Source organism: Trachemys scripta, chromosome 3, assembly GCF_013100865.1.
Source record: "Trachemys scripta elegans isolate TJP31775 chromosome 3, CAS_Tse_1.0, whole genome shotgun sequence".
Taxonomy (NCBI): Eukaryota; Metazoa; Chordata; order Testudines; family Emydidae; genus Trachemys; species Trachemys scripta.
In genome coordinates, this window is record NC_048300.1 from 118,781,828 (window position 1) to 118,809,705 (window position 27,878).

At 41.5% G+C, this 27,878-nt stretch overlaps 1 protein-coding gene across 2 annotated transcripts in view; it reads left to right on the forward strand.

Annotated features, from left to right (window-relative positions):
* The first annotated feature begins 3,345 nt into the window (after positions 1-3,345).
* The window catches only part of HDAC2 (histone deacetylase 2), a 47,322-nt gene continuing 22,789 nt past the window's right edge, over positions 3,346-27,878 (forward strand). Inside the window, exons 1-6 of one of the 2 annotated variants that reach the window (XM_034765835.1) lie at positions 3,352-3,504; positions 15,696-15,808; positions 16,429-16,546; positions 18,280-18,354; positions 18,798-18,936; positions 23,380-23,521. In XM_034765835.1, the coding sequence (XP_034621726.1) occupies positions 3,453-3,504; positions 15,696-15,808; positions 16,429-16,546; positions 18,280-18,354; positions 18,798-18,936; positions 23,380-23,521 (639 nt within the window). In that variant the 5' untranslated portion in view covers positions 3,352-3,452. Of the gene's footprint in view, positions 3,505-15,695; positions 15,809-16,428; positions 16,547-18,279; positions 18,355-18,797; positions 18,937-23,379; positions 23,522-27,878 lie in introns of both variants that reach the window. The other variant, XM_034765836.1, reaches the window with a different exon arrangement.

Below are 27,878 nucleotides of genomic sequence, written 5' to 3' on the forward strand. Positions count from 1 at the left end.
TGAAATAACTGATGGTTTTGAGTGAATGGAGTTTCTTATCTGCGCCAGGGCCATGGATATAGGACTCCTGTTCCTTGGACTGAGAGTTAAGCAGAATGCACAGCCTTCACACATAATGCCAAGATGAAATTTACAAGTGATATTGTTTAAAAATTGCAGACCATTTTAGCTTGGGGTGATGCAGTTGCTGTGGTTTACTACCCTTGGTTTCTTAATCTTTCTGGAGGACATAACAATCCTGGAGGTTCCTGACTGCAAAGGGGCATAGGAGCAACCCACCCATGTATACCAAAGATGTTTCCAAGCTCCTGGTAACTGAACAACACATCTACAAATGGAATGGCTGGTGACTTATGGATGGAGGCCCGGAAGACATGCTCTTTCCCGAAATGTTACTACCCATCTGGAGTGCCTACTCTGGGAAAAATTTTGCAGCTATCAGCACCCAGCATTGGGTCAAAATTCCTGGGGGGATTAACAGGGTGCTGTGCTAGCATCCACATGGTTTACTGCCTCCCTGTAAGCTGCTGAAGTCTCTCTGGGTTCATGCAGTTACCCGGGTGCAGCTATGGCTTATGATATCACCTGCTCAGACTATATCTACCTATGGACCACAAACACACACGGGACAATACAGACTCTCAGAGAACAGCCATCACCGCCCCTCCCTCCTTTGCCAGCACATTTCTGGACTGCATACAACCCTCCCTGCCATATTTCAGACAGGATTTCCCCTCCCCCATACAGTTTACAGTGTAGCTTGATCAATTTGTACAGTGCGGCTTACTATAAGAGAAAGCAATATAAAAGTTCTTACTTTTAACATCAAAGCACATCTTTGTAAGAATGTGAGAGTATCTAGTAAAAGTGTCATTGTATATGATTGTGTTACTGCTGTTTGCGCTTCCCGGTCTCCATTTTGAATTCGACATAGTGTTGGGGGTGGGTGGGAGATGTCAAGGCGCTAGCACGCATTCTGCCATGAGCGGCTACACGCTGCTATGGTGGTATTGTCTATGCTCACCACCTTTGGGTAAATCACATGCCTGAACACCTCAGAAACCTCCACCATCACAGCCCCCACCCTCAATTTGCCAACACCAAGCTGGTTAGCAACAGACCTGTAGTGGTCAGGAGTGATAAGCTCCTAGATGGCTATAGCAACCTGCTTCTGGACCTCTATGGCCACCCTACTGTGTGTCCTGTCACCAGAGGGTTGGGGCAAGTTGATCACAAAGTTTCAGAAATGGAAAATTTGGCCGTTTCAATCTTGGCTGTGCAACGTTTTACTTTGTAAAATCATGCCTACTGTGCATACAAGTAGGGATCGTGCTTTTCCTAGGTATAAGAGACATTTATATGCTCTTAAATGGGAATAACATCAGTGTCAATTACAATTATCATATCAAACAGCTTTTATGATAGCGTTAAAGGCACTCTGAATGGAAAAGCATAAAGCACCCCTCTGCCTACGTGCAGTTATCATACCTGGAAAAATGTTAGCTAATACACTACTCTGAATGAAAGAACCCCTTAATGCTTTCTTATATAAAATCATCACATGTAATTTCATGTGGCATGATATAAGCAGGGCACCCTCATGAGCAATTATTCTTGCTGGAAAACATGTAAAATAGTGACATTCATGAAAGTGAAAAATATTCATATGTTGAAACTGAAGTGTTTTCATGAATTCACAATAACAGTATACTTCAAAAGAGAACCACTCATGCATTTTGGAAAGGGACACTGCAGATACAGCTTGTGACAGTCACTGAAGTAAAACCTATACTGAGATTTTTATTTTATTTCTTTGTTAATTCCCTAGAGTATCCTTTACCACCTGTGTGCGCATATATATATATATATATATATATATATATATGCACACATCTATTGATGGCTGATGTTACACACTAAGGTCATCTGAGTAAAGTTGAGCACAGCTCGTAGGCGCCAACTCTGCGCATGCTCCAGCCCAGTAGCATTCACGGGGAACAAAGTGGTGGGTACTGAGCACCCCTTGCATCCCCCTTATCAGCTTGCCCCTCTCTCCCCCCCCCCCCGTGCCTTCCACCCACCTGCCTGATCAGTACTTCCCCCTCTCATCCGCCACAATCAGCTGTTTCATGGCATGCAGGAAGCTGTGGGGTTGGGGGGAAGAGGGAGGAGAAAGGACAAGGTGTGCTTGGGGGCAGAACAGGGCAGAAGGAAGGGGGGCTTGGGAGAAGGGGTGCGGGCATGAAGAGGGAGGGTGGAGCTGGGGGTGGGAAGAGGTGGGGGGGTCAACCACCCTCCAACACGTTGGAAAGTCGGTGCCTGTGGCAGAGCTGTAAACCTTTTGCCAGACTTAATGACCAGTCTGTACAACACGTCACTCTGAAGTAAATGCAGTGGTGCATGTACAGCTGTTTTGGAGATAGTAAGTGTTGCGTATCCCTAGTGCAGCAGTTCTCAAACTGTGAGTTAGGACCCCAAAGTGGATCATGATCCTATTTTAATGGGGTTGCTAGGGCTGCCATTAGACTTGCTGGGGCCTAGGCCTGAAGACCACGCCCCACTACCCAGGCCCAAGGGCTTCAGCCCTGGGCGGTGGAGCTCAGGTTACAGGCCCCCTGCCCAGGGCTGAAATCTTTGGCTTTACCACACCCGTCCTGGGGGCGGCCCCGCTTCACCCCATCGCAACCCAGGGGCTGTGTTTTGCTGCCGACCCGCACGGCTGGTCCCAGCCCAGATCTCAGGGGGTGGCTCTGCCGCCCGCCGACGGGCCAGGGCGGGGTAGGCAGGGAGCTGGACCGTGTAGCACATTGTTCCAGCAGCTCTGTCTACCGGGGCCACTTGCACCCCGAGGGGTTGGTGGGGCCCAGCCCGGGGGGGCGCTAGACGCGGGCTGCGGAGCTCTGAGTGCAGCGGGGGCTGTTCCCCCGGGGGTGGCCGGTGAGACGGGGCAGCCGGCGGGCGATGCGCAGACCCCGCCTCCTCCTGGAGCACGAGATGCGATTCAAGCCGATGGCCGTAGGGGGGGCTTCGCGCATGCGCCAGAGCAGAGGCTGTCCTCATTGTGGGGAGGGGGAGAGCGCGCGCGTCGGCCGCTACCTCGCGCAGTCAGGCGGGCTGTACCACTGTGTAACGCGGAGGGTGGAGCCCTATACCCATTTCCTTTGTAACGGGGGCGCCTTCCACCGCCTCCCGCTCGGGCCAGGTGGGGGGCTCTCTCCGCGCGGCTTCGCGTCCAGCGCTGGAGGGCGGTGGGCGAACGGAGCGAGGGACGCGGAGCGAGGGGACGCGCACCAACCCCCTCCCCCCGGCCCAGCCGCAGAGTGGGCGCGCCCCCCTTCCCCGCTGTTGATGGTCGGGTCGATGCGTTGCTGCTGCCGCTGCCCCCGGCGTCGCGAGTTCACGCTCGCTCAGCTCCCTCCCGCCCGGCTCGGCCTCAGCCTCCCGGCGGCCCCATGGCGTACAGTCAGGGCGGCGGCAAGAAGAAAGTCTGTTATTACTATGACGGTGAGCGGCGGGGCCGGGGGGAGCGGCGGCACCACGAGCCGAGGGACGCGGAACGCTGGTTCCCCGGCTCCCCCCGGGTTCTCCGTCTCGATCGCAGCCCCTGGCCCCCCGGGAGCTCTCCCGCCCCCCGCGCAGGCCGCCCCGGCCCCCCACCAGCCCCGGCGCGGGGTGTTTGGCTTCTGGACGGCTGGGTCTGGACGGCTGGTGGCGGCTCCGCCTAGGGACGGCGGCTGCGGGCTGCTGGGCCGAGCGCAGCCCCCGTTATCGAGGCGCCGCTCTTACCGCCTGGTGTAGCAGCTGGGGAGCCTCCCGCTGGGGGCCTCCGTGTCTCATACGGAGAAGCGGGTGGCTGAGGGCGATGGACCGCAGCGGCTGCCCCTTGTGTTGTGGCAGCCTCCCGGCCGCGGAAAAACACCATCGCGCGCACGACCGTTTGCTGATGTGTCTGCACATCTTGGCTCGGGGTGCTCCCATGCTCATCGATTCCGCAAACCACGTCTTGTGACTTATCTGACCAATAATACATAGCTAAGCCATGTTTGAAATTTGGGCTGCTTTGCATTGAGTTTCATGTATTTGCAGCACACCTTAAGGTGGAAACCTCCCTGTCTGCCACCCCCAAAAAATCCCCACTCTACACAGAGCAGGAAAGTTCCCTTTGCTCGCTGATTTTCTGCTCACAGCGTGAGGCTAAAGTTATTTGTCCGATTACTTGCTTGGGGCTAAATTTCTGCATAAATAAAGATGCATGGGGTAGGTTTTACCCTTGACGGTTGAGAATGGGTGGCATGGATGGGGAATTTTGATGTTTGAGGTAGTGAAGAAAGGTGATGAGACTGCTTTGTAGTTCCTATTATATGCATTGTCATAATTTGAGATATGGAGAGCAGTGTCTCCAGCCTAGGATGCCAAAGGTGCTGCTGCTGTGGTAGATTGGTTGGTCAGAAATCCCAGACCTGAAGAAGAGCTCTATGTGGCTCAAAAGCTCTCTTTCACCAATAGAAGTTGGTCCAACAAAAGAGATTTCCTCACCTACCTTGTCTATTCAGAAAAATGGCAGATTTGTTGGGGCCTAGTCAGGGTTTCTAACATACTGCCAAGTCAGGCAGAGTTGTGTGGTTGCCGCCCCCTTCTCTTTGTCCTTCTCTCTGCTTCTTTGTTCAGCATAAGGGGGAAAGGAGGCCCCTATTAAGGAGAATTTTGCTGAAACTGGGATCTGACTTTTCTCTTGTAGAAGAGTAGGCACTGTTAGTCTTGCTTAAGGGAAGAGTGCATTAATATTTGTTTATATTTGCCTGTCTTGCAACTAAAAATGTAGGTATACAGTTGTGCCAATATATCAGAAAAAGCAAAGTCTATTTGATAAATATAGGTACCATTTCATTAGAGTGCAGTACTCTGGCATTTTAATAGTAGCATAAGAATTGTAAGCACCATTGCTTGGATCTCTACATAGCTGAAAAATTGCACAGGGGAGGGGGAAGAAAAAAGCACTGGGTTAAGGAACAGTTCTGTGTTGGCAGGGTGATGAACTAGTGATCAAATTGATCTCAACCACCTCAGATTTCCATGAAAATGGATGTTCCTGTGTTCAGTTGGAAACTCAGTATTTTTCTCCATGACAGTTCAGACTCCTCATTTTTTAACATTTTTCTGGCTCTGTCAGAATATTTTTCCCATTGTCTACTGTGATCATCAATATTCCTAGTATTCATCTGGGTTAGAACGTTTCAGAAGACTTTTTTTTAAAAAAAAGTCAAAACAAAATATGAAACCAACATTGAATAAAGTGCCAAAGTTAATGGTTATTTTAGACTTTCTTTCCAAATGTAATAGGTCAAAACTGCACACTTAGGAATTAGCAAAGCTCATCAGAGAAATTTTTAAAACTAATTCTCATACCTCTGGGAAAAGTTCCTAATCCACTTACAGTTCATTCAGCATTTCTTCTAATTTTTATGCTTTGTTGTACCCACAGAGGTTTGTAAATATTCCTCCTACTCTATGTAAAGGGAAAAGAGCTCACAACCTTAAATGATATAAAAGTTGTAATATGAAAATACTACAACAGATAGGGAAGTACATCTGTGGGTGGATGCAAACTTACACATAACTGACAACATCAAACTGGAGTTCATTAAAGATTTTTTCGCAGTTTGTTGTGTCAAAGACTTTTGTATAGAAACATGGCTCCTTCATTTAAGTTTTGCTTCTAATTTTCACTTAGTTTCTCTGAAAATATGTAGAAGTCAAGAAGTGTACACTAAAAATTCCAGTATAAAAGAGGCACTGTAATTCAATGTAGTGTGTTTTTAAGTTGTAATCTAGTACCTTCCCTGCTTTGTAATAATTTTAGTATGGTTATTGGCAGAGAAAAGTTACTATTTCAAATCAGCATTTCACTTTGAAAATCTGCTTACTGTATGTATTGAAATTAACATCTGCCTGTCTTATTGACAGTTTTGGTACCTTTAAGTCTTGTAAGTACGGCAAAACTCAGCAATGGGAGAGCTAGCTTGATTTTACTCCAACTTATGCTTGTAACAGAGTTGTTAACTAAGTCCATGTTGCAGAATTTTTATTGCTGGTGGTGGTGTGTTGAGCTAGAAAGAACCCTAGCTTGACTTTCAAATCGTAGGCTAACTGCAGTGAAGGGAACATTATTTTACTTGAACAGAGGAAGTATGTTACAGAAATTCTGAGATAAACGCACAAACCCATGATGCTATTTTTAGAGTAAATTCATTCTATTGCCAGCCTTCAGAATTGGTATGTGTGGGCTTTAAGGGTATGTTCACACTGCATTGTAAACGGAGGTCTATGGGACCTGTTCTTGTTCAATGTTCCCAAGCCTGTGTTTAAGCATATACCTTATACTGTAAACTTGGCCTGACAGTTGCTGGACCTGGATCTCACAGCCATGCTAACGTGTCCATGCTGCCCCATGCAGACCTTCAGACTTGGTTCTGTGGGTTCAGTTGCATCCACAGTGCAAATACGGTGAGGCTTGGGCTCTGACTCACTCCAGCATGGTCCTGAGTGCTTGTTGACCTGAGTCAGACTGATTTGTGTGTGGAGGGAAAGGAGGTGGAGGGCTCAAACATGAATCAGAGCCGGGGAATAGTGTGTGATGTAGACAATATAGTATATTAAAATGGTATTTTGTTGGTTTATAAGTGTCTCTTACGTCCTTGTTTACGTTGACTAGAACAGTGCTTAGATACAGTTTTGTAGAACCATATTGTACAGTTTTCTAACAATACTGTAACTAGCAGAGTTGCAGCTGATGAGTAGATTCATAGACTCCAAGATAAGAAGGGACCCTCATGCAGTCTGACCTGCATAATCCAGGTCATAGAAGTTCCCCAAAATAATTCTTAAAGCATAGTTTAGAAAAACATCCAGTCTTGATTTAAAATTGCCAGTGACTGTTGGTAAACTGTTCCAATGGTTAATTACCCTGTTAAAAATTCACATCTTAATTTTCTTTTTGAATTTGTCTAGCTTCAACTTCCAGCCATTGGATCTTGTTATATCTTTGCTAGATTGAAGAGTCCTTTAGCATATTTGTTCCCCATGTAGGTACCTATAGACTAAAATGAAGTCACCCTTTAACCTTCTCTTTGTTAACCTAAATAAATTGAGCTCATTGAGTCTCTTACTGTAGGTATGGTATGTTTTCTAATCCTTTGATTTTTTGGCTCTTCTCTGAACCCTCTCCAATTTATTAACATCCTTCCTGAAATGTAGATATCAGAACTCGATGCAGTACTCCAGCAGCTGTCGCACCAGTGCCAAATACAAGAGGAAAATAACCTCTAATCCTACTTGTGTTAGCCTTTTTGGCCACAACGTTGCACTGGGAGCGCACATTCAGCTGATTATTCCCAAATTTTTTTGAGTCACTGCTTCCTAGAATAGAGTCCCCCATCTTGTACACACTCAGGAACAAGGAATATATGCCATACTTTGTTTTAATATGGCTAAAAGTAAATCTTACATTGTTGGCTTGCCTCCCAGTTTACCAAGCAATCCGATCACTCTGTCAGTGACCTGTCCTCTTTACTATTTACCACTCCCCCAATTCTTTTGTCAGCTTCACACTTTATCAGAGATGATTTTGTTTTCTTCCAGGTCATTGATATATTGTAGGGAAACATATTACAAGTATTTTTAGATTATCTTTCTTATATATATCTTGCATAATTTAATATGGATGTTTAAAAGATCCCTTCTGCACTGATACTGTAGAGATCTAGGCTGGAATATATTCCACATAGGCAAGACTAAACCCGTTTGAATTATGAGTTTGAATTATACTGTGCTCAAATGCTGTTTAAATACAGTAACATTTGTAATGTAAATCAGCCACAGTTCAGCATGTTATAGGCATATGTAAAGTTTTCTAAAACTGAAAACTATTTCATACATGTTTCCAAATCTTGCGCCTAATAGTCTGGAAACCCATACATCAGCCTCCGTGCTGTGTTTCTATAATGGTACTAGGCTGGTCTTCGATTGTAGTAGTGGCTATGCTGGCAAGTTTGACATGCTAAGAAAAAACTTCGGACACACAACTAGTAGAAAAGACTGAAGTGAATGTGCAGATCTTAGGATTGGCTGACTACCTTTCCAAATATTGCACCATGAATTTATCCACTGCTTTCTAGATACATTTGTGATTACTTTAGTAGAAACCATAACATTTTCACATAGAATTGAATGTGTGGGAGTAAATTATCACTTGGAAAAAACAGAGTAATAGTTGCACAGTTACTTCAAGTGTAATGTTTTGGAAGTACGTTATGGTAATGTAGTGGCCAAATTTTTATTTCAGTTGAGCAGATGTGTATTGCTTTGTGTTGTGTTGTGCATGCATAATTTTTTTTATATGTAGCTTAATTTACAAAATGTGGTATACTCACTTTGGCTCTGATCCTACTAGTGTAAGACTAACTTCTTAACTGTACTTGTTACTGAACTGACTTGAAAAACTTTATGCTACTGCTATAAAAATGCTTACTAAAGATGCAGCCTATTGAAGTGCTTCTACAGGCACTTGGCTGCTTTGTAAGCTTGCTAGTAGCTACTGAATACGCAAGCTACATTTTTTTTTAAGCTTGATTTTTTTTTTATTTTTTTTATAGTTAACAATAGTAGATCCCATTGAATTCAATGGGAGCTATGGGTATTTTTATTTCACTGTAAGTACTAGAGTTAATCTAAAAAAAACCCCAAAACCTGTGCATACCTCTTAATTGTGGCTAACTGTTCTTCTAAATTCAGGACCATATCTACTCCAAAGAGAGCATTGTAGTAGGCAAGTATAATGTGCAGTTTAAAGTAAATACATCAGAGTTCAGAATGTGGCAATATACATATAGTAACTTTTTGTAAGTTTTGAAATATTTTAATTTCCGTTAATGCTGTGAAACAAACTGGGAGAAGCAAAAAAAAAAGGTGCTAGGACATCTGATCTCCATTGGTATTCCATTTGTATAGCATAACATGAGGACAATGCAGGGGCAGAAAACAAACCTTATTTTTGAATTTCTATTTGGTTTGTCTCAGTTTATGCTTAGAAGAACTCTTGTGTATGACAGTGTCTCAGTGTTAGTGCAGTTATTTGTGACTGACAACCATATAATTGATATTGGCCAGACTTGGAAGCAATTGCTCGGTATCTTTCTTTGCTGAAACGCTCTTGTGATTAAAGTGGTGGATTTTCCTCTTGAGCCCCTTATGCCTTCTCCCAGAAATTGCTATCTTATTTTTTGTCAATTCTCTTTTATTTTACTGTCTCTGTACTTTTTTTTCACTTATCTTTTTTTCTCCTCTTGATTTTCTTACTCTCTTTCCTTCCCCTCTATAGTTTTCTCCAGCTTACCAGAGAAAACTGATTTTGCCTACACTGGCAAAAATCAGATGTGCACAATTCATCAGAGTAGTTGTGATAGAATATGTGGTCTTAGGGTAGTCATCAAGTTATATGTACATTTACAGCAGCGTGTAGAGTACAGAAACTTTTACGCCCAGCTATGATGGGTATAAATAGCAATGAAGATTGTGCAGCTTGGCTTAGATGAATAAAGTGCCCTGCACACCTAAACGCTAAGGTAAATACCTTACACTCTCTCTACACACCTAAGCAGTGGCTCCCATTTCTACACTGCTATTTTCAGCAGCATAGTGTCCTGCTGCCTGCCTCTGCCAAGCAGTTCCTCGCTTCTCTGGAGCCTTTTCACACTGCCTCCCACATTGCTACAATCTTTTGCTGCCACGGGTAGCCACGCTTGTCACTGTAATGTGTAAGTGCAGCTGACTTACTGCAGGCATGGAGCTACACATGTAATGCCTATGCTCTAGATCAGTGGTTCTCAAAGCTGGTCCACCGCTTGTTCAGGGAAAGCCCCTGGCGGGTCAGGCCGGTTTGTTTACCTGCCGCGTCCGCTGGTTCGGCTGATCACAGCTCCCACTGGCTGTGGTTTGCCACTCCAGGCCAATGGGGGCTGTGGGAAGGGCGGCCAGCACATCCCTCGGCCCATGCCGCTTCCCACAGCCCCCATTGGCCTGGAGCGGTGAACTGTGGCCAGTGGGAGCCGCGATCAGCCGAACCTGCGGACGCAGCAGGTAAACAAACTGGCCTGACCTGCCAGGGGCTTTCCCTGAACAAGCGGCAGACCGGCTTTGAGAACCACTTCTCTAGATGCCACTGTAAATGTAGACGAGGACTCAGGTATTTGTCCCCTTGCAGTTTCTAATGCTGTTCTTTTATCTCTAAAAGGAAAATGCCATTATATTCCTATTAGTCAAATATGCAAACTGCTTACATTTCACATATAGGTGCTTAAACTGACTTTGTAAAATTTATTATAAATATTTTCAAGGAAAGGAGGACTTCCTTGCAAATTAAAGTAAAGGTTGATAGATGTGATGAATACATCTATGGTGGATACCAGGACAAGTTTTTAAAATGAAAACTTATATATTTATCTTGACTAAGTTTCATGAAGGGAGATGTGTGATCAAAAAGATGTTTCTGCTTGCTGTTTTGTCGTGCATTTCTGAAATATCCCAGGTTTCTTAAACACATCCTTCTCAGAAGGACTTGAACGCTGAAAATATATTTAAAAGTTGTTTCTGTTACAGAAAGAACAGGAGTACTTGTGGCACCTTAGAGACTAACAAATTTATTAGAGCATGCATCCGAAGAAGTGGGCTGTAGTCCACGAAAGCTTATGCTCTAATAAATTTGTTAGTCTCTAAGGTGCCACAAGTACTCCTGTTCTTTTCGCGGATACAGACTAACACGGCTGCTACTCTGAAATCTGTTACAGAGGCTTTTAAAAAAAAAAAAAAAAAAAATTAGGTGACTGAGTAAAAATACTTAATTTTACTCAATGACTTGGAATGCTGCTTTTAATTCTGTTTGTCTCTTTTGGGGGGGAAAAAATCAGTAATACGGTCTCTATTTTAAACACTGCCCTAGTTACTAATCTCTGAAATGTTGTTTTTAAGTTAGAAGATTGGTAGGAAATGTAAACTCTTTTTATTATGCATAAGTAACATTCCAAAATGCATTTTTTAACACTTGGAGAAAATATACTATTCAAAGGCTTTATTGTGCAATAATTTGGCTCCTTAAGTGCCAGACTGTATTGCTGGCCTAGAGCCTTATGATTTAGTGGTTCAGCAGTAGTTTCATAAAACTAAATGCTTACCTGCTTGGGTTTTCCACCTATACTTTCAGCAGCATGTATTGCTCTGGAGGATGCTTGCCTGATTACCAAATGTTACCATATTTGGTAAGGTGTGTTAGCCAACTCCAGCAACATCAGACTGTCTAAAGTATCTTATAACCCAATCAAGCTTCAGGCCTGGATATGATTGCAGTGGTGGTTGATCTTTTACCAGTGGAATTTTTTTATTAAAATGATATTGCATTGTTATTGGTAGACTTTGACACTGATTATGATGTGGTGTTTAGTTGTAGGACTTAGTATAAGTGGAATGGTTTGCTTTAAGGTGATTATATTCAGTCTTCTCAGACAACCTATAGGGTGGCGATGTGCAACTGTTTATTTTCCCTTGGGGCTCTTGCTAGCGTAATCCTTGGTACATGGTTATGTCATCAATATGGTAGTAACATACTTAGGCAGTTCACCTAGCCATCCCAATACCTGCGTACTTGTCTGTATGTACATCAACACATACAGTGGCATGTAGAGTACAGACACTGCACGCCCATTTAGTTCATGCATAAATATCAGTTTAGACAGTGAGACTTAAGCAAGTAGAGTGCTCTCCATGCCTGAACCCTAAGGTATATATCCTACACGACTCTACATGCACAAATAGTGTCTCTCATGTCTACACTGCTATTTTTATGCCAGTTTAGTACAATTTCCTGAAAATGATTCCTATCTCTAATACAGACCTAGTCACAATAATATCTAAGTTTGTCACCTATCAACTGTGGGGGTGTTCTTTACCTGGGGGCTGGCTGGGAGCCATTGGAGGACTGACCTGGCACAGAATGTGTCTGCCTCCTCCTCAGTGGAATAGTCTGAGCTTGTTATTTTGGCACTCCATAGTTGCAGTGCCTCTTCTCTTTTGCTAAATATTCAAAGTGTTGGGTGTCATCTGGTAAGCAATAACTGCATTATAAACCATATATGTCCAAGATTAGAATTTTCTCTATGCCCTGCCATGGGCTCTAGTCTGCAAGTGCACAAATTGTCAATTACTAAAAAAAAATCTGGTGCCATTGGAAGCAAGCCATTCTCCACTGTGGATTGTTGTTGCTTTTGCAGTTGCTCCCGCTGGCTACTTTCTAAGGTTCACAACTGGCAACAGTTGCACAAGAGACAAGCCAACACTTTTTCAGGTTAAGTATAAATAGTTTTCCACCCAGTCTTCACCTACTCCTGCCAAAAAAAATGCCTGTGGACCATCAAATAGGTTTCTTGTCCTTGATAATAAAGTGGCATATCTTTTTTGTGCTAAATGCCAAAATATGAGAACTAAAAATATATGTAATAGAGTGCTTACTATAACTATTAAATTTGAATTATCATTAGTCAGTGGTCTCAAAATGGTTGAGGGAGTCGATGGTCCACAGTACAGAAAGTTTTGAGAGGGGAGACGGGTCCATGGGGTTCTTTCTTACTAAGTGGCCTGTGAAATGTGAAAGTGGGAAAATTATTGATCTTAACTTCTGTCCAGTGTTAGTCTGATCTGCAGTCAGAACTAAGGTGGTGACCTTCATATAAGAGAATTATCTATCTAGATCCTTAAGAGCTAAAGAAATTATCTAACCTTTCTTTATCCATTAAACTTGTTGAGTAAAAACCCTATTAATTTTATGTAATGCCCTAGTTACCTGAGTAGCGGTAGTATGCTTATACAGATGCTCCCTGGGTTATGCAAACCCGACTTACGGAAATCCGGATTTACGGAAAAAGTTCCGTAAGTTTCATAAGCTGCTTTTTTGAGGGGTGGGGGAGGGGGTAGTTGTTGGAGATACGTTCCTGACTTACGCAAAATTCGACTTATGCAAGGCGTTCCGGAATGGAATGCTTGCATAAGTCAGGGAGCTTCTGTATTTTCAAAAGCTGATCTGTGTATTGAACTAAAGGAAGGTGGTAACACAAAGGGTAGTCTTATCCAGTCAGTGAGCTGCTCACGTGCTAATATTAAGGTGAAACTTCGTACAGCTGAGAAGTCCAAAAGAAGCTTGCTTGAAGGTGAAATGACACACTAATTAGAGAAAATAAAAACATTAATTTTACTTTTTTTTTAAAGAAATAGCTTCTGAAAAAATAAGCAATGTGCAGGGGAATGTTTCTGAATGCAACAGACCATATGTAAAATATGCCTCCTAATGGGCACTTTGTGACAGACTTTTTTTCTCAAATAGCTCTATCTCATGTCTTTTCAGGAATGATTTTTAGGATGCACTCTGAAACTTCTAATTGGCACCCCAAGGCTATTCACTTAAGGGTGTCTTAAATATTTGACAAAGGGGCTCCCTACACATTAGAATTGAATAAATTAAATCAAAACTAGTTTCTAACATTTGTAACATTTCCTCTATCTTCTGTCAGTGAGAATCAAAAGCCTCAAAAATAAAATGGAATCCAAGGTTATAGGCATAACATTTATTTTACACAATGGACAGGGCAAAAATATTATAGAAAACATGAAACAAAAATAGGTGATACAGAAAATTCATTACGCAGAACTATCGGGTTTATTACCTTATGATAGCAAGGTTACAAAGAAAAGAAAACAACTTTAACAAAGCTTAAATTTGGAGTTCTCAGGAACTGTAAGTCATCTGACAATTAAAAAGGTGCCTTTTAGATCCAACTCCCTTCCTGTTTCAGGCAGTAACTGACTGTGTATCTCTTTCTAATTCAAGCAACAAGTTCATGTAAAATGATCTTGCCTGTTTGGCTTAGCTGAGTTACAGTAATTGAATCACAACATAATAGGAAGACTAAATCACCAGTGGAGTCCTCTTCAGAGTTTCCTGTCTCCCCTTATTCCTCCGTTTGGGCCTGTTAGTTTCTTCCCATTCTGTTTCAGTCCACAGCTATGGCCACCTTCTTTCCCCACTCAGCTTTCACGTGAGGGTTCCTGGCTCTGGCTACCTTTCTCCCTCTGCTTCTGAAGTAGTTCCCTTGGTTTTTTATAGGGTGACTAGATGTCCCGATAAAATCAGGACTGTCCCGATATTCAGTTGTTTGTCCCGCGTCCCGACGGCTTGGGGCACTTTTTTTTGCTTTGGCGGCACTCCACCTTTTTTTTTCGCTTGGGCCCTGCCCCCCCATGTGTCCTGATATTTTGTTCTTGTCATCTGGTCACCCTAGTTCTTTGTGGGGTGGATTGATTTAAATCACCAAGCAGAAATCCTAGATTTAAGTAATTGATTTTAATCAATTTTTCTGTTTGTATTTCAGTATTGTCTAAACAAATGTATGTTCTTATTGATGATTGGTATGACCATTAAGACATGTTCATTTACAGCTAAATAGAACCTTTACACTAGATTTGGTACATCATTTTGCTACCTGGGAGGGTACACTACAGCAATACACATTTATTTTAGCAATTATGTATCTTTAATATTTTCAGATTCATATGAATTGTACATTTTAGTATGTTAGAAAATGGTAAATGATGTATTGCTTGTTTACGAAATTATTAACTTTTTGCTCATAATTTGTGTCAAGCTGCATAAGGACGGTAACTGGAATTCAATTAAATGCACAAAACAACATAGAAATTTTGTTATTAAAACAGCCCTTAATACAGTACGTGGCCTATTATGCCATATTTATAAAGCTTGAGCTCAAAAGGTTAGTTTCCTCTGATTCTTTCTTTATATAGAAAAGCAGCTTTTAATTCAAAAGTTTTTGATAGGGCTTGTGGATTCAGTATATTTATTTTTTATTTAGATGTTTTAAGAGATTATATGATAAAGCCTTAACATATTTTGTATTAAATTCAGATTTAAATTTAAGCAGGCTTATTTTTTAAAAGAAAAACTTAAAATAATTTTAACAGAATAAAAAATGTCCGCCCCCCCCCCCCCCCCCCCCAAGAAATCCGATTTGTATCTATCTGGTTGCCTTTGACCCAGTGGCTGGTTCTCTGCGGGTTCCTCTGGCTGCTGGCCTTGGCAGTATTGAAGGTAGTCTCTTTGACAGCACCAGTAGCTACGGTTGTAGATAGTTGCCACCATAGGAGCCTATCTGGAATGGTAGTGGGTCTCTCAGGTGGCAGCTGCCTCTGGTGGGTTTCCTTGGCAGTTGCTTTGGGAGTGGCTGCTTCTGGAAGGAGACAGACCCTCTTATGGAACATTGCCCCTGATGAAAGCTCCATATCCATCTTTTCCGGTGCCCCCAGTGGACCCAGTAACATCATGTGGCTGCCCAGCTCTTTTGCATGTCATGCTGTAAAACGTCTGTGTTAAACAATAGTTTTGACAAGATACTTGAAGATTCTGATCAGACCTCATACACAGTGACCCCTCCCAAACCTGGTTGGAGAAATTTTAAAAATGAACCCTTTTATGTCTATCTGCAACTAGAAGAAATAATTAACAAATAAATATGGGGGATGGGAATGCTGTGAAAATTTATATCTTATAATATTAATTAAATATAATTGTTTATCATTTATAGGTGATATTGGAAACTATTATTATGGGCAGGGCCATCCCATGAAACCTCATAGGATCCGTATGACTCACAACTTGTTGCTAAATTATGGCTTGTACAGAAAAATGGAAATTTATGTGAGTATAAGCAGCAGTCTGGACACTGAAAATGTTGAAACTACTTTTAAAAGATACAGCAATTTTTAACCTTCTTCTCCCCCCCCCCAACCCCCATTACAGATGAGGAATTATTTCTAGAAGCTGATATTTTCCTCTTCTATGTGGGAAACATTAATTAATCTTCATTCTTTCCCCCCAGTCTTTGGTAACTTAAAATGAAGCAGAACTTTTCAACTTACACAGGAGCCACAGCTTGCTACCCATATGTGGCAGAAAAGCTGGGTTAGGCCCATGGGGGTAGGGTGGGTAGTTTGTTTTTTGTTTTTGTTTCAGGGTAATATATAATATTTCTGCCATCATTAATTATGTCAGCACAACAATTGGCAAAACATAATGGAGGCTGCACTAAAAATATTTTGCATGTTAATTTTATTAATGGAGTTGTAGCCACTTTTGCTTTCTACCCAAGTATGCTTAGAATACAGAGTTTTTCCAGTGTCTGTTTATAACCCCTTTAAGGTAGATCAGATTGGTTGCATGAATTTTGTCTCTGATTTAATCTGATTTCTTAAAACTAAGATTTGTTGCAACATTGTTTTTTTGTTAAAGTAAAATTAATTTTACTTTCTTGTTTACAGCGACCCCATAAAGCTACAGCTGAAGAAATGACCAAGTATCACAGTGATGAATACATCAAATTTCTTCGATCAATAAGGCCAGACAATATGTCTGAATATAGCAAGCAGATGCAGAGATGTAAGTCTCCAAATTGGACTATGTCTACATTATTTATTCATGTACTGGATTGTTAAGTACTCCATTATATATAAAGTGAACATGCATTGGTTGTCTAAATATTTAACAGTGAGTTCATGGCATTGTTTCTCCTTTACGTCAGTCTATAAAGAGCTTCTAGTTTTTGTCTCAAGACTACTCAGAACACCAAATGCTCTTCAAGTATACAGTTATTAGTATGGGGTCAAATTCTCCCCAATACAAAGCCTGAGGAAGGCCTACACCCCATTCTGAGAACTTAAGTGGGAGGTAAGTGCTATGTGTAGGTCCATTGTACTCTGGCACATTTCACTCCTAACGATTGTCGGTTCTTAGTTGCTTGTAAAAATTAAAACACATTCTAAGATAAGAGCTTTACGAATAGAGCGGAGGTTCTCAAATTGTGGTCCATGAGCGCCATTCAGGTGATCTGTAAATAGTTCCCTCTAAGGTGCGCGCATGGGCGGCCGCACACAAGAGAATGAAGGACCGCTCACCTAATTAGTGGAGCCATGCAGGCGTGGCTCCGCTAATTAGGTGCCTGGACCCTGGAGAAGATGCACATGTAAGGTGATGTGGTGGCCTTGGGGGGAATAGGGGGTAGGTGGGAGGGGACATTGGGGTGAGAAGATGGATTGGGGGAAATTTGGGACGTGCAGGGCTGTGGTGGCCAGAGAAAGAGGTGACTTCCCCCAGCTCCAGGGCTGCAGCTGCAGGGGAAAGACAGTCCTCTTTCCCAGCCTCAGCTCTGTGGCTGCTGTGGGGGGGGGGGGAAGGAGGGAGAGACAGGGAGAGATCCTCCTCTTTCCCAGCCCGGGCGCTGCTGTGGTGGGGGAGAGAGGGAACATCCATCGCATTAGAAAGGTAAGACTACTGATATGAAAATATGAGTTGTGTGCTTTTATTTGTAGAACAAAAAAAGTTTATTATTAAGGGTTTTTTATATATAGTGCTTTTATCCAAAGCGCTTTACAATAGTTAGCTAACAGTACAAACAACATTTGGAAAGATCATTAAGTGGTCTGCTGAGCCCCTGAGCAATCTTCAAGTGGTCGGTGGCAAAAAAAAAAAAAAATTTGAGAACCACTGGATTAGAGAAATGTTACTTCCCCTGCCTTTGAAGAAGCATTACAGAAATGAGTGGGAGAAGTAAAAACTACTGGGTGAAAAGAAGACTGAGCTGATTATTAGAATTGGCCTTTATTAGCTGGAGGGAAGTTGGCTAAGATTAAGAATTAATTTGAGGGAAATAGGCACATCACAAAGTGCATATGAAATTGTTCAATAAATAAACTACAATACTTGAAGGTGTCATAATTCTCTACAAAGAGGGTATAGTACATGGGATTGCAAAACTGTTATTATACATATATTTAGTCAAAGCTCTTCCTAGAAGTGTAAAAGATTACTCCATCTGACTTGTGTGTAAAATTTTAAATACCTTAAGCAACAGTTCAGGTTCATTCATCTACAAGCAGTTCTGGTCCCTAAAAGTACATCTATATGCTGAAAATGTCAAGTTTCAGTATAATGTAACTTTGAACAGTTGAATCACTAAACTGCTAAAAACATGGAATGCAGTGAAAATGTCAACTGAACTTGAACTATAACCATACTACTGGTTACATTTGAGTGTTTTTGAGTAATATGTTTGTAATACCTCTGCACATATTAGGACTGTGTACTTGAAAACTAACAACATTTTTCTTACAAAGTTAATGTTGGAGAAGATTGTCCTGTGTTTGATGGACTGTTTGAGTTCTGCCAGCTGTCAACAGGAGGCTCTGTTGGTAGGTATATGATGATTACCTGGGCTTTGTGGTTTTCTTAATTTTTTTTTTAAATATATTAAAATGGCAGTAGCAATTAAAACCAATCAGTACAATGCTTTAGTCGTAAGCAGCCTTGTTTTAGCCATGTCAGTCCCAGGCTAGTAGAAAGACCAGGTGGGTGAGGTAATATCTTTTATTGGACCATAGTCAGTTGATGAGAGAGACAAGCTTTCGAGCGCTTGATCATAGTAATGTGTGTGGTATGTGGCTTTGTGTGAAGCATCAAATCTGTCAGATTGTTTAATACCAAATATGGTAATATTTTAAAGTTTTTAAAAATTGCAAGTCCAAAATAGACTTGAAAGACATGGCATAAAGAGGTAATCTTGTTACAAGAAATGTTATCAGTTTTTCTTCCAGTACTTTCAAAGACATTTAACTTTTTTTCTTAATGATTTTAGCTGGGGCAGTAAAATTAAATAGACAACAGACTGACATGGCTGTTAATTGGGCTGGAGGACTCCATCATGCTAAGAAGTCAGAGGCATCTGGTTTCTGTTACGTCAATGATATTGTGCTTGCTATCCTAGAGCTGCTGAAGTAAGTTTACCCTTGTGATCTAAAGATGTCAGAAAACTTGGTGTTAAGATGTTTAAAGGTTACTATGAAATGCACAATTATCAAGGTGGCTTGAATTTTCATAGCATATATTGAACCAGCACAATATGAATTTAAAAAAAATTCTGTCCCCATTTGGATTACAAGAAATCCATACTAAATCACATACAAGCAAGGAAAATAAAAGTTTAAGCAGGGCTTAATTTAGAGGTACTAAGCCGACAGGGACACCTACCTTTTCCTGTAAAGTGACTTTCTCAGTTTGAAGTTGACCATATTTTAAAAAATACAATTTTCCTACTAGCGCATATTTCCTGAGATTAAAAAAAAAAAAATACAAGGTTCTTCTTCCATGATCCTTTTTAAAATAAGGATCTTTTGTGGGAGCATGAGGTCAACACCACTACACATAATCGGGACACTCCCCCCTCCTTTGATTTCTCTCTCTCTGCATGCCTGCTTGCTGCCTCTTTGGTTCCAGCTTTGCTGCTGCTATTGGTGGGCACTCTCTTGGAGAAGATCACACAGTTAATCCCCTACAACAGTACAGGAGTAATGTAAGTGACCGTTAACAAAACAGCGAAAGTGACTGCGCAGAGTGCTGTCCAACATACAAATAAACAGACTGGGGAAAAAGGAAAAATAGAGATAAAATTACCTTTCACTTACCAGTAGCCTTTGGGGTTACTTGTAACAACACTAAGTACAGAATTTTCAGATGGAAGTATATAGATATATTTTTAGGTTGACTCTGTCCCTTTATTTAAAATCTAAACAACATCTCTTAGGAAAGTTAACCTCTAGGTACTTGATTGTCTTTCTTCAACTCAGAGGGCCTCAATCTGCCAGGCACATCAAGCTGAGATGGAAAGGGAAAGCTGTAATCCAGGGATCTCAAACTCAAATCACCACGAGGACCACAAGAGGACTAGTACATTGGCCCGAGGGCTGCATCACTGACACCTTTTCATGTAAAGATACAAAAGCCCGCCCCCAGCCCCGCCCTCACTCCACCCCTTCCATGAGGCCCCGCCTCTTCCCACTCCTTCTCCATCCCCATTCCAACCCCTTCCGCAAAGTCCCCACCCCAACTCCGCTCCCTCCCTACCCCAAATCCCCACCCCTGCCCTGCTCTTCTCTGCCTCCTCCCCAGAGCGTGCGGATCCTCGCTTCTTCCCCTCCCCCCCCCCGTCCCTCCTGGAAAGTGCTAAGCGCCTCCAAACAGCTGTTTGGCGGCAGGAAGCACCTGGAGGTAGGCAGAGGAGCGGGGATGCGGTGCGCTGGGGGGGAAGGAGGGCGGGGGAGGGGAGCTCAGGGGCTGCAGGAGATAACTCCGGGGGGGGGGGCGGGGAGCTTGGCGGGCCGCAGCAAATAACTCCATAGGCCGCGTGTTTGAGACCCCTGCTGTAATCTGTGAGAACACAGTAAAAGAGTGTTTAAAAAAAATTAAGGAGAATGCAAAGAGGATATCCAATATCCAAACCTCCCACTCTGCTGAATCCTTCACATGCACCCAGGACATGAGCCCTGCATTCCAGCCCCAGCAATAACCTGGGCTCCAATCATCATCTCATGTGACTGAGCAAAGTAATCTTGTTCATTATATCCATAATGAAAGGAAACTTTGCTTTGTGCCTATGGGAAGCTTCAGTATATAGCTTCTCAGATATCACTAATTTACATTATTCCACAACAATATTATAAAAAGTTGTGTCCCCAAGGGTTGAGAAATATTAGGTTATTTGAAACTCTATTAGTAGGTTTAAACAGGTTTCCAGTTGTATAATATTTTATGTATTAAGTTAAATGAACTTGGAAGTATAAACACTTCATATTTGAGGATGTGGGGAAAGGGAGACGAAGTACAAGATTAGGAGTTCACAGGAACTGTATCGTTTGAACTAAAGTAATTCTCTACATTTACTGGCAGTGTGTTCTTGGAAAATTCCTTTAGCTCATGCACCATGAGAGGAGCTTTCTATTGTAAAATCCATGCTTATTGAGGAGATTGAAAGAGTGAACAAAATAGATTATGACTATGAAAAGGAAAGGGAGAAGGAGGGGCTGGAACAGATCTCAGTAAGAGAGAGAGAGAGAGAGAAAAGCAGGGGGAAAGGGCAGATGAGTGTATTAATTTAGATGGAATATATGGTCCCAAAGAATCAAGGATGTTAACATAACCCATATGACCCTGTTACTGTCCAACATTAAACAGTGTTAAGCAAGGTTCAGGGTTTGGTATACAGAGACTCAGCCTGCTTAGTATCATGGCAAACACACCATTAAACATCATTTTAACTTTTTATTCAAAATACAGAAAGGAGGAAAAAGTTAAAGCATTTGAAATGTAAAACATTAAGGCTTTCTCTGACGTTCCCCTCTGGTGTTAACCTTGACTCTGGGAACCAGCCTTATCCGGCTCTGCTGTGAGAACCCCCACTCCTGGGCTGTTCACGCACAGCCTCTGGCATGTAAGCTGCTCCTTGGATTGTGCAACCAAATGACACTAGCCAATATCTCTGGTCCCAGACACAGCCCTAGGAACCTCCGTCTTGCAGTGTCCAGTTATGCCCACTTTTATCATGTCCTTTCTTCCCTCTTGGCTTTGCTCTCACCCCTTCCCCCTCTCCCCCTTCAGAGTCAGGTGAGCATACTACATCATAGTTCCAAACTGACCAAAGGATGCGGGGGTGACTCCCTCGAGAGTCTGACAGGTTCTTTTGTTGCTGCCTAGGCCAGTGCCCTTTGTTCCTGTGAGACTGGGCTGGGTTTGTCCCATCCACGCCCTGATGAGGTGCCCCTCTGCTTCTGGAGAGTTTTTGTCTGAGCTTGCTTTAAGTCATGAGGATACATTTTCAGCATCATAACTATATAAATGAAATTATAACCTATAACAATACTATACCAACAATGCTCAATACATCATGAGCCTTCTGAAGACACCTGATGTGACAAACTTTGCATTGAATACCACACAATCATTTTACAAGGATGAACATGGGGGTTCTGGGGGTTCCTCCAAGGTACAGGGCGTCACACTTTCATGTTAGCAACATCCCTTGTTCCCTTTCCTTTTAGCAGGAGAGTTTTTAGAAAGGAAAAAAAACTTTTGTCTGACAGTCTGTTAGATAGTATTAAAGACGTTAATAACTGTCCTTTTTGGGGAAAGAGAAATAGTTACTTGGGATGGCCTCGAGTTGTCGCTGCTGCTACTGTAAAAGCCCAGTCCCATTTCCAAAGAAGACACAAGTGCATACAAAAGGAGGCGGGATGGAGGGGGAGAACAGGAAAGAAGGAAATGCAGCTTTTGTCTCTCATGTTTACTTTTATGTACAACCTCACTGCTAGAAAAACACAGGCATGGCACGCAGTCTAATCAGCCACTCCAAGCCATGGCAAATTTGTGCTAGCATCATGTTTTTTGGGCTTTGCATTTATTTGCCTTTTTCTGGTCACAAGTGTGCAGTGGTGTTGCAACATCTTGCCCAGCTAATCTAGACTTTTATTAGAGGGATAAGAAAGAAAAGAAATAAGGTGGGAAAGGAAAAGGACCTGAAGGGACAACATGCAAGAGACAGTCTCCCTTCCAGGTGGTGGCCGGGATTCCACAGGAGGTAGTGATGTCATCTGGGTCCCTGTCTCAGTCCCAGTCTTATCACGACATTTTTCAGGATTATGCCAAAGGAGGTCCAGGGTCTCAGGAGATTGTGGGGGAGGCAGCCATGATGGTGGAACTTGCTCCTTCTCCTCTCGTTTTTCAGTTAATGTCACAATAGTGTGCTTCGAAGCCTACTCCAGCCAAAGTCTCTTTTTGAGGACTCCAGAAGGGAGTAGTGGGTGTCCTCTGATTATTTTGTTCACCAACTAGGCCTAGTTTCCAAGCTACCAATTTTTGTTCATTGAATTCTGGTTCCACACTTTTCTTGCTTATCAATACTTGAGTTACATCAATAAGCTTTTTTTTGTTTGCACTAATTCAGTCTTTCTATCTTGCTTTTGCACCTTTTCCCATCAACATTTGTTATCAGTTATTGTGATACTTATTCTCTCTTTACAGTTGAGCTCACAATTTGGGTAAATTTGTAGGCCCAGTTATCACAACAGTGGTGGTGATTGGGCGGGGGAGGAGTGAGAGGGGAGGAATGTGGGAAGAGAATGCAAAATGTAGATTCTTACTGGGTGACAGTGAGGCTAAATATAGAATGCTTTTGGTGTTGAAGAAATGAATCTATCTTTGTTTTTACATTTATTTTCTTTGAATGGATATGGTAGCTTCAGTTATTATCATGCTTTTGGTTAGATAGTTAAGATTTCATTTTCCTGTGCTATATTTACATTCTGATTGCTGAATGTCATAGCACTGACTTAAATCACGCCACTTTTTCTTGCATCCTTTTTTCACATGTATGTGTGTGGTTTTTCCAGATATCACCAAAGAGTGTTGTACATTGACATTGACATCCATCATGGTGATGGTGTTGAAGAAGCATTTTATACAACGGACCGTGTCATGACAGTATCATTCCATAAATATGGTGAATATTTTCCTGGCACAGGGGACTTACGGGTAAGGTCAAATGTGAATTTACGACTTGATTAAACTAGCTTTTACTTCTCCTTTTCTTGCAGATGTTCATTTTTAGTGTTTGGTCATAATTCCTTCTTCTCACAATAATTAAATTTGGGGGAGGAAATGCCATATTCTGTGGACTAATCAGCTCCCTGGGAAATCTTCAGGACTTTTTTAGCAAATTAACTCAACACCTATGGAAATGGACAAGCTGCTTACTAAATAGATCAGTTTAAAATATAACTGACTTAAATCATCTAGACTTTGGCACTTGTGTAGGAAAAAGTTGTGGTGTATTTGATGATGGCCTCTGCATTGTCAACCATGTTACATATAGTAGGAAAAATAAGTGCTCTTTGCAGATAACGTTTTTTGACATGTGAACATCTTTTATCTGTCACAAACAATCAAAATTTCATATTTACAATACTATGTGTATCTGAAAAATGCCAACTGTGTTGGAAGATATTTCTCATGTTGCTTAGTGTTAATGCTTTGCATTTTTATAGTGCCCCCCATTTAAGGGTACCAAAACGCTTCATAGATATTCACATATTAAGCCTTGCACTCCTGTGAGGTTGGTAAATACAGATAGAGAACACAGGCACAGAGATTGTACATTGCCCAAGAGGTCACAGAATCTATTGCAGAGCTGGGATTAGGAACCTGATCTCCTGGCCCTGCATGTTCACTTACTAAACAAACCAACAACAACAAAAACTTAATCTATACTTTCTAGGCTTGGTCTAGTCTAGAAAATTAGCTTGTTTAACTATGTCAGTCAGGTGTGAAAAATCCACACCCTTGAGTAGCAAAATTAAGTCGACCAAAGTACCCATGTAGACAGCTCTAGGTCGATGGAAGAATTTCTGTCTGGTTTCTAATGTAAACTATATACTGTAAAAATGCAAGCATTAACACTTAATTCTTCTGTTGACTTAGCTACAACCTCTCGGGGAGGTAGGATTACCTATGCTGATGGGAGAATCCCTCCCATCCACAGAGGTGGTTTCTACACTTTAGTCTTAAGTGTAGACATACAAATCTAACAAGTTTAGGGGTGAGTGATCTGAAAAGGTGTCCCTTTTTAACTCTAGAAATGTATGCTGAATACCTACAGTAGTAAGACTATAGTATATTGGCTGTAAACTCTTTAATATGCAGATTAATTATGGATCAGTTTCTTGCTCTGACACCCCAGTGTGTGCTATGTCAGTGACATCAGCTGTGTTTGTGGAGTTAATTGTGACTTTCAAAAGGGCATAAAATAGTTCTGAAAGTTTTCAGAACTACACAAAACGTTGTGAAAGGTAGATAGACACCATTATTTTCTTGCCACCTTTGCAATGCCTCCTGGAGATCTTGTTATGTGATGCAACATCACCAGTATTCCCAGGGTGGAGCTGGGAGTAAGAGTTGATTATTCACGGTGATATTGTGGAGACTAATAGTTAAATGTTGTCACTAATGCGCTGACTGTCCATCTCAGTCTGGCTATTGGCGGCAATTCCGCAGATAGAGTTGCTTGGTTTTGTTAAATTCCTTCTATATCACTTGTTATAAAAATCAGAGGTGTGTATTTTTATGACATAACTTGACTGGCCACAAGGTGGTACTGTTGATTCAAACAAAAAGCAGCTAAAACGGGATTATTGTAATGGCAAAACGCTATCATTATTTAACGAAGGCACATTGCTTCTGAAGGCTTGGGTAGTTTGCAGTTGTCGGTGAGAAGTCACTTCTCATGAAGTTTCCTGTATTCTTTAGCTAGCCACCTTGAAGACAAAAGGACTTAAATGCTTTAGATGGCTGAAATAAAATAAAACAAACTGAAAAGTATCTTCTCTGTTCTTAGTATTTTTTATGGTGAACCTTCAGAATGACAAATGATACCTCAACTGTAATAGACTTCCATCCTACATAGTCATAATCACTGCTTGTAAATAGTCTTTTGGAGTGAACTGTAATGTATATGGATGCAGATGTTTTCTTAAGAGTTCTTCTCTAGCTATCAGATCCCAATTAGAAAAGAATGTCAGGCTTTTACTTGTTCTGTTAAGAGTCTGAAAGGCTAACACAGAAGGAAGGCTTAAGGAAGCATTAACAAACATTCCCCTTAGAGTCAGGATTCTGTGCTGGAGCTGGCTGCTTAGTATAGCACCACCTCGTATATTTCTCTTAGCCCCCCACAGACTGCATCAAAAAACAGTCAGCTTCTGTTTGTCAATGTCCATGGGCTCTGCTCAGGTTTTAATTCCCTCTGACATATTCTCTCTAGTTAATTTCCAAAATTGAGGTGGTGTCTCCATTGCAACGTAGAACAAAGCTTGTGTCTATCAGAAAAAACATCTTTCTACTTTAGATGCCCTCTCTGTAGAGCTGTGCAAATAATTGATTGTTTTTGTTGTTGTCTGATATCTGAATGAAAATCTTGAAGAGAAATTTGGTTCATCCAAAACAAAACAAAAATTTCAGTTTATTCAACTGAACAAAAAACTGGGAAAAAAATATTTCAGGTTGACCAAAACACTTCGTTCAACACAAAATATTTCATTTTGATGGCTGGCATTTTAACTGCTTTTTTATTAAAAGCAAAGGAAGCTTGAAAATGCCATTCACAAAACCACTGAAGGAGGTGTTGCCCCCTTTATACCCAGTAGTTAAGGCACTTACCTAAGATGTGAGAGGCTCAGGTTCCAAGCCCTGCTCTGCCTGATGTGTGACAGGAACTTGAACCCAGGTCTCCCATCTCCCAAGTGAGTGCTTTAACTACTGGTTGAACAGCTTTAAGGGGGGAGTGAGAGAGACTTATCCCAGAATATCCTATAGCTAAGCCCCTTCATTTTCTGTTTAAACTAATTTTTACTGAAAAATTCCCAGGTTTTGCCAAAAAAAAAAAAAAATCCCTTTTTTCCAATTTTCACCCTACTTCTGTATCATTCAAATATATAAAAAATAACTTGTTTTATTAGGAAAATACATTGCATAAGATTAATCGATCTGTCTCTATATATAGAGAGCGATATTACGATAATACATTAGTCTGTGTTTATATGCAAAGCTGCCTGTTGGAGTAAGGGTATGTATTAGTCTAGAAGATGCACACAATAAACAAACAGACACCCATGCAAGCTCTGAAGTGCATGTGCATCTGAATGGACTGATGAAGCTCATGCCCACCACATACACGTTTCAAGCTATTAGCAGATAACGGTTTAAAGATTTGATACACATTTTCATTTTCTTCTCATTTTAGTGTATCAGAATATGTTTCAGAACATGAAGTATTTGAAAGTTTTAAAAAAACAAAAACAGGAGAAAAGGATGAAGTTGAGTGTATGCTCTGCAAATGATGTGGCCCAATTATTGAATGTAAATATTTATGAGCTAATAGTTTTGAGTCTACAACAGTAAACTGTTTATTCAAATTAAAAGTTTTATTTTGGGATTAGAGAGGGATTTTTTTTTTTTTAAACTCAGAGGTGGCATTCTGTTTTAATTCTGCAGCAAACCACATTGATGAATGGAATTCAAAGCATTAATCTACTGAATGCTTTTTTTCCCCCTGTCTTTCCATCCACCAAAATAAACCGTGATATTTACCCAGAAAAAAATATTTTTTTTGCACTGATTTTTCACCTGTTTTTGTTGTTGTGGTAATAAACACTGATAAATTCCTGGGAAAAACTGAAAACTAAGGGCCCTACCTATAGCTCAGTGGTTGGGGAATTTACCTGCAGTGTGAAAGACTCAGGTTCCACATCAGGCCAAATGGGGATTTGAACTGGTCTCCCATAGTTTGGGTGAATTCTCTAACCACTTGGCTATTGGGTAAAATCAGTACCTCCTGTTCAGATTGACCCAACACTGCATGTTTTGATGAATAAACTTTCTATCCAGAAAATTCCTCCCAGTTCTGTTCTCCAGCTTTTTGAATTCTTGAGGCTTCTAGTTCAGCCACATCAGCTCCCTTGGGGTTAAGCCTACTTGAGCTTCTGTTCAACTTGGCAGATGCCTGCATAGACCCTCTTGTTTCACAGTGTGCCTTGATAAATCAGTTGAGAATCTACCTAGTGCTGCATACACAGATGCGCATATTTGTGACCTAGGCTGATGCAGTTGAAAAAGATGGGAGCTTTTAGTATTTTCAGTGTATACCAACATAGCCCTCTGAAAATGTTAGTCTGACAGTCACCAAAATGAAAATGTGTGTCTTGGGTACCATGGACAATATTGTCTAGATGTCGGTATCCTCAAACTATTTATATAAATAGTTGAACTATTGATTTTTTCAGACTTTTTTAACCTGCTTTTTTAGATGATTTGTTCTTGTGACTTAAGTAAGCATCTTGCA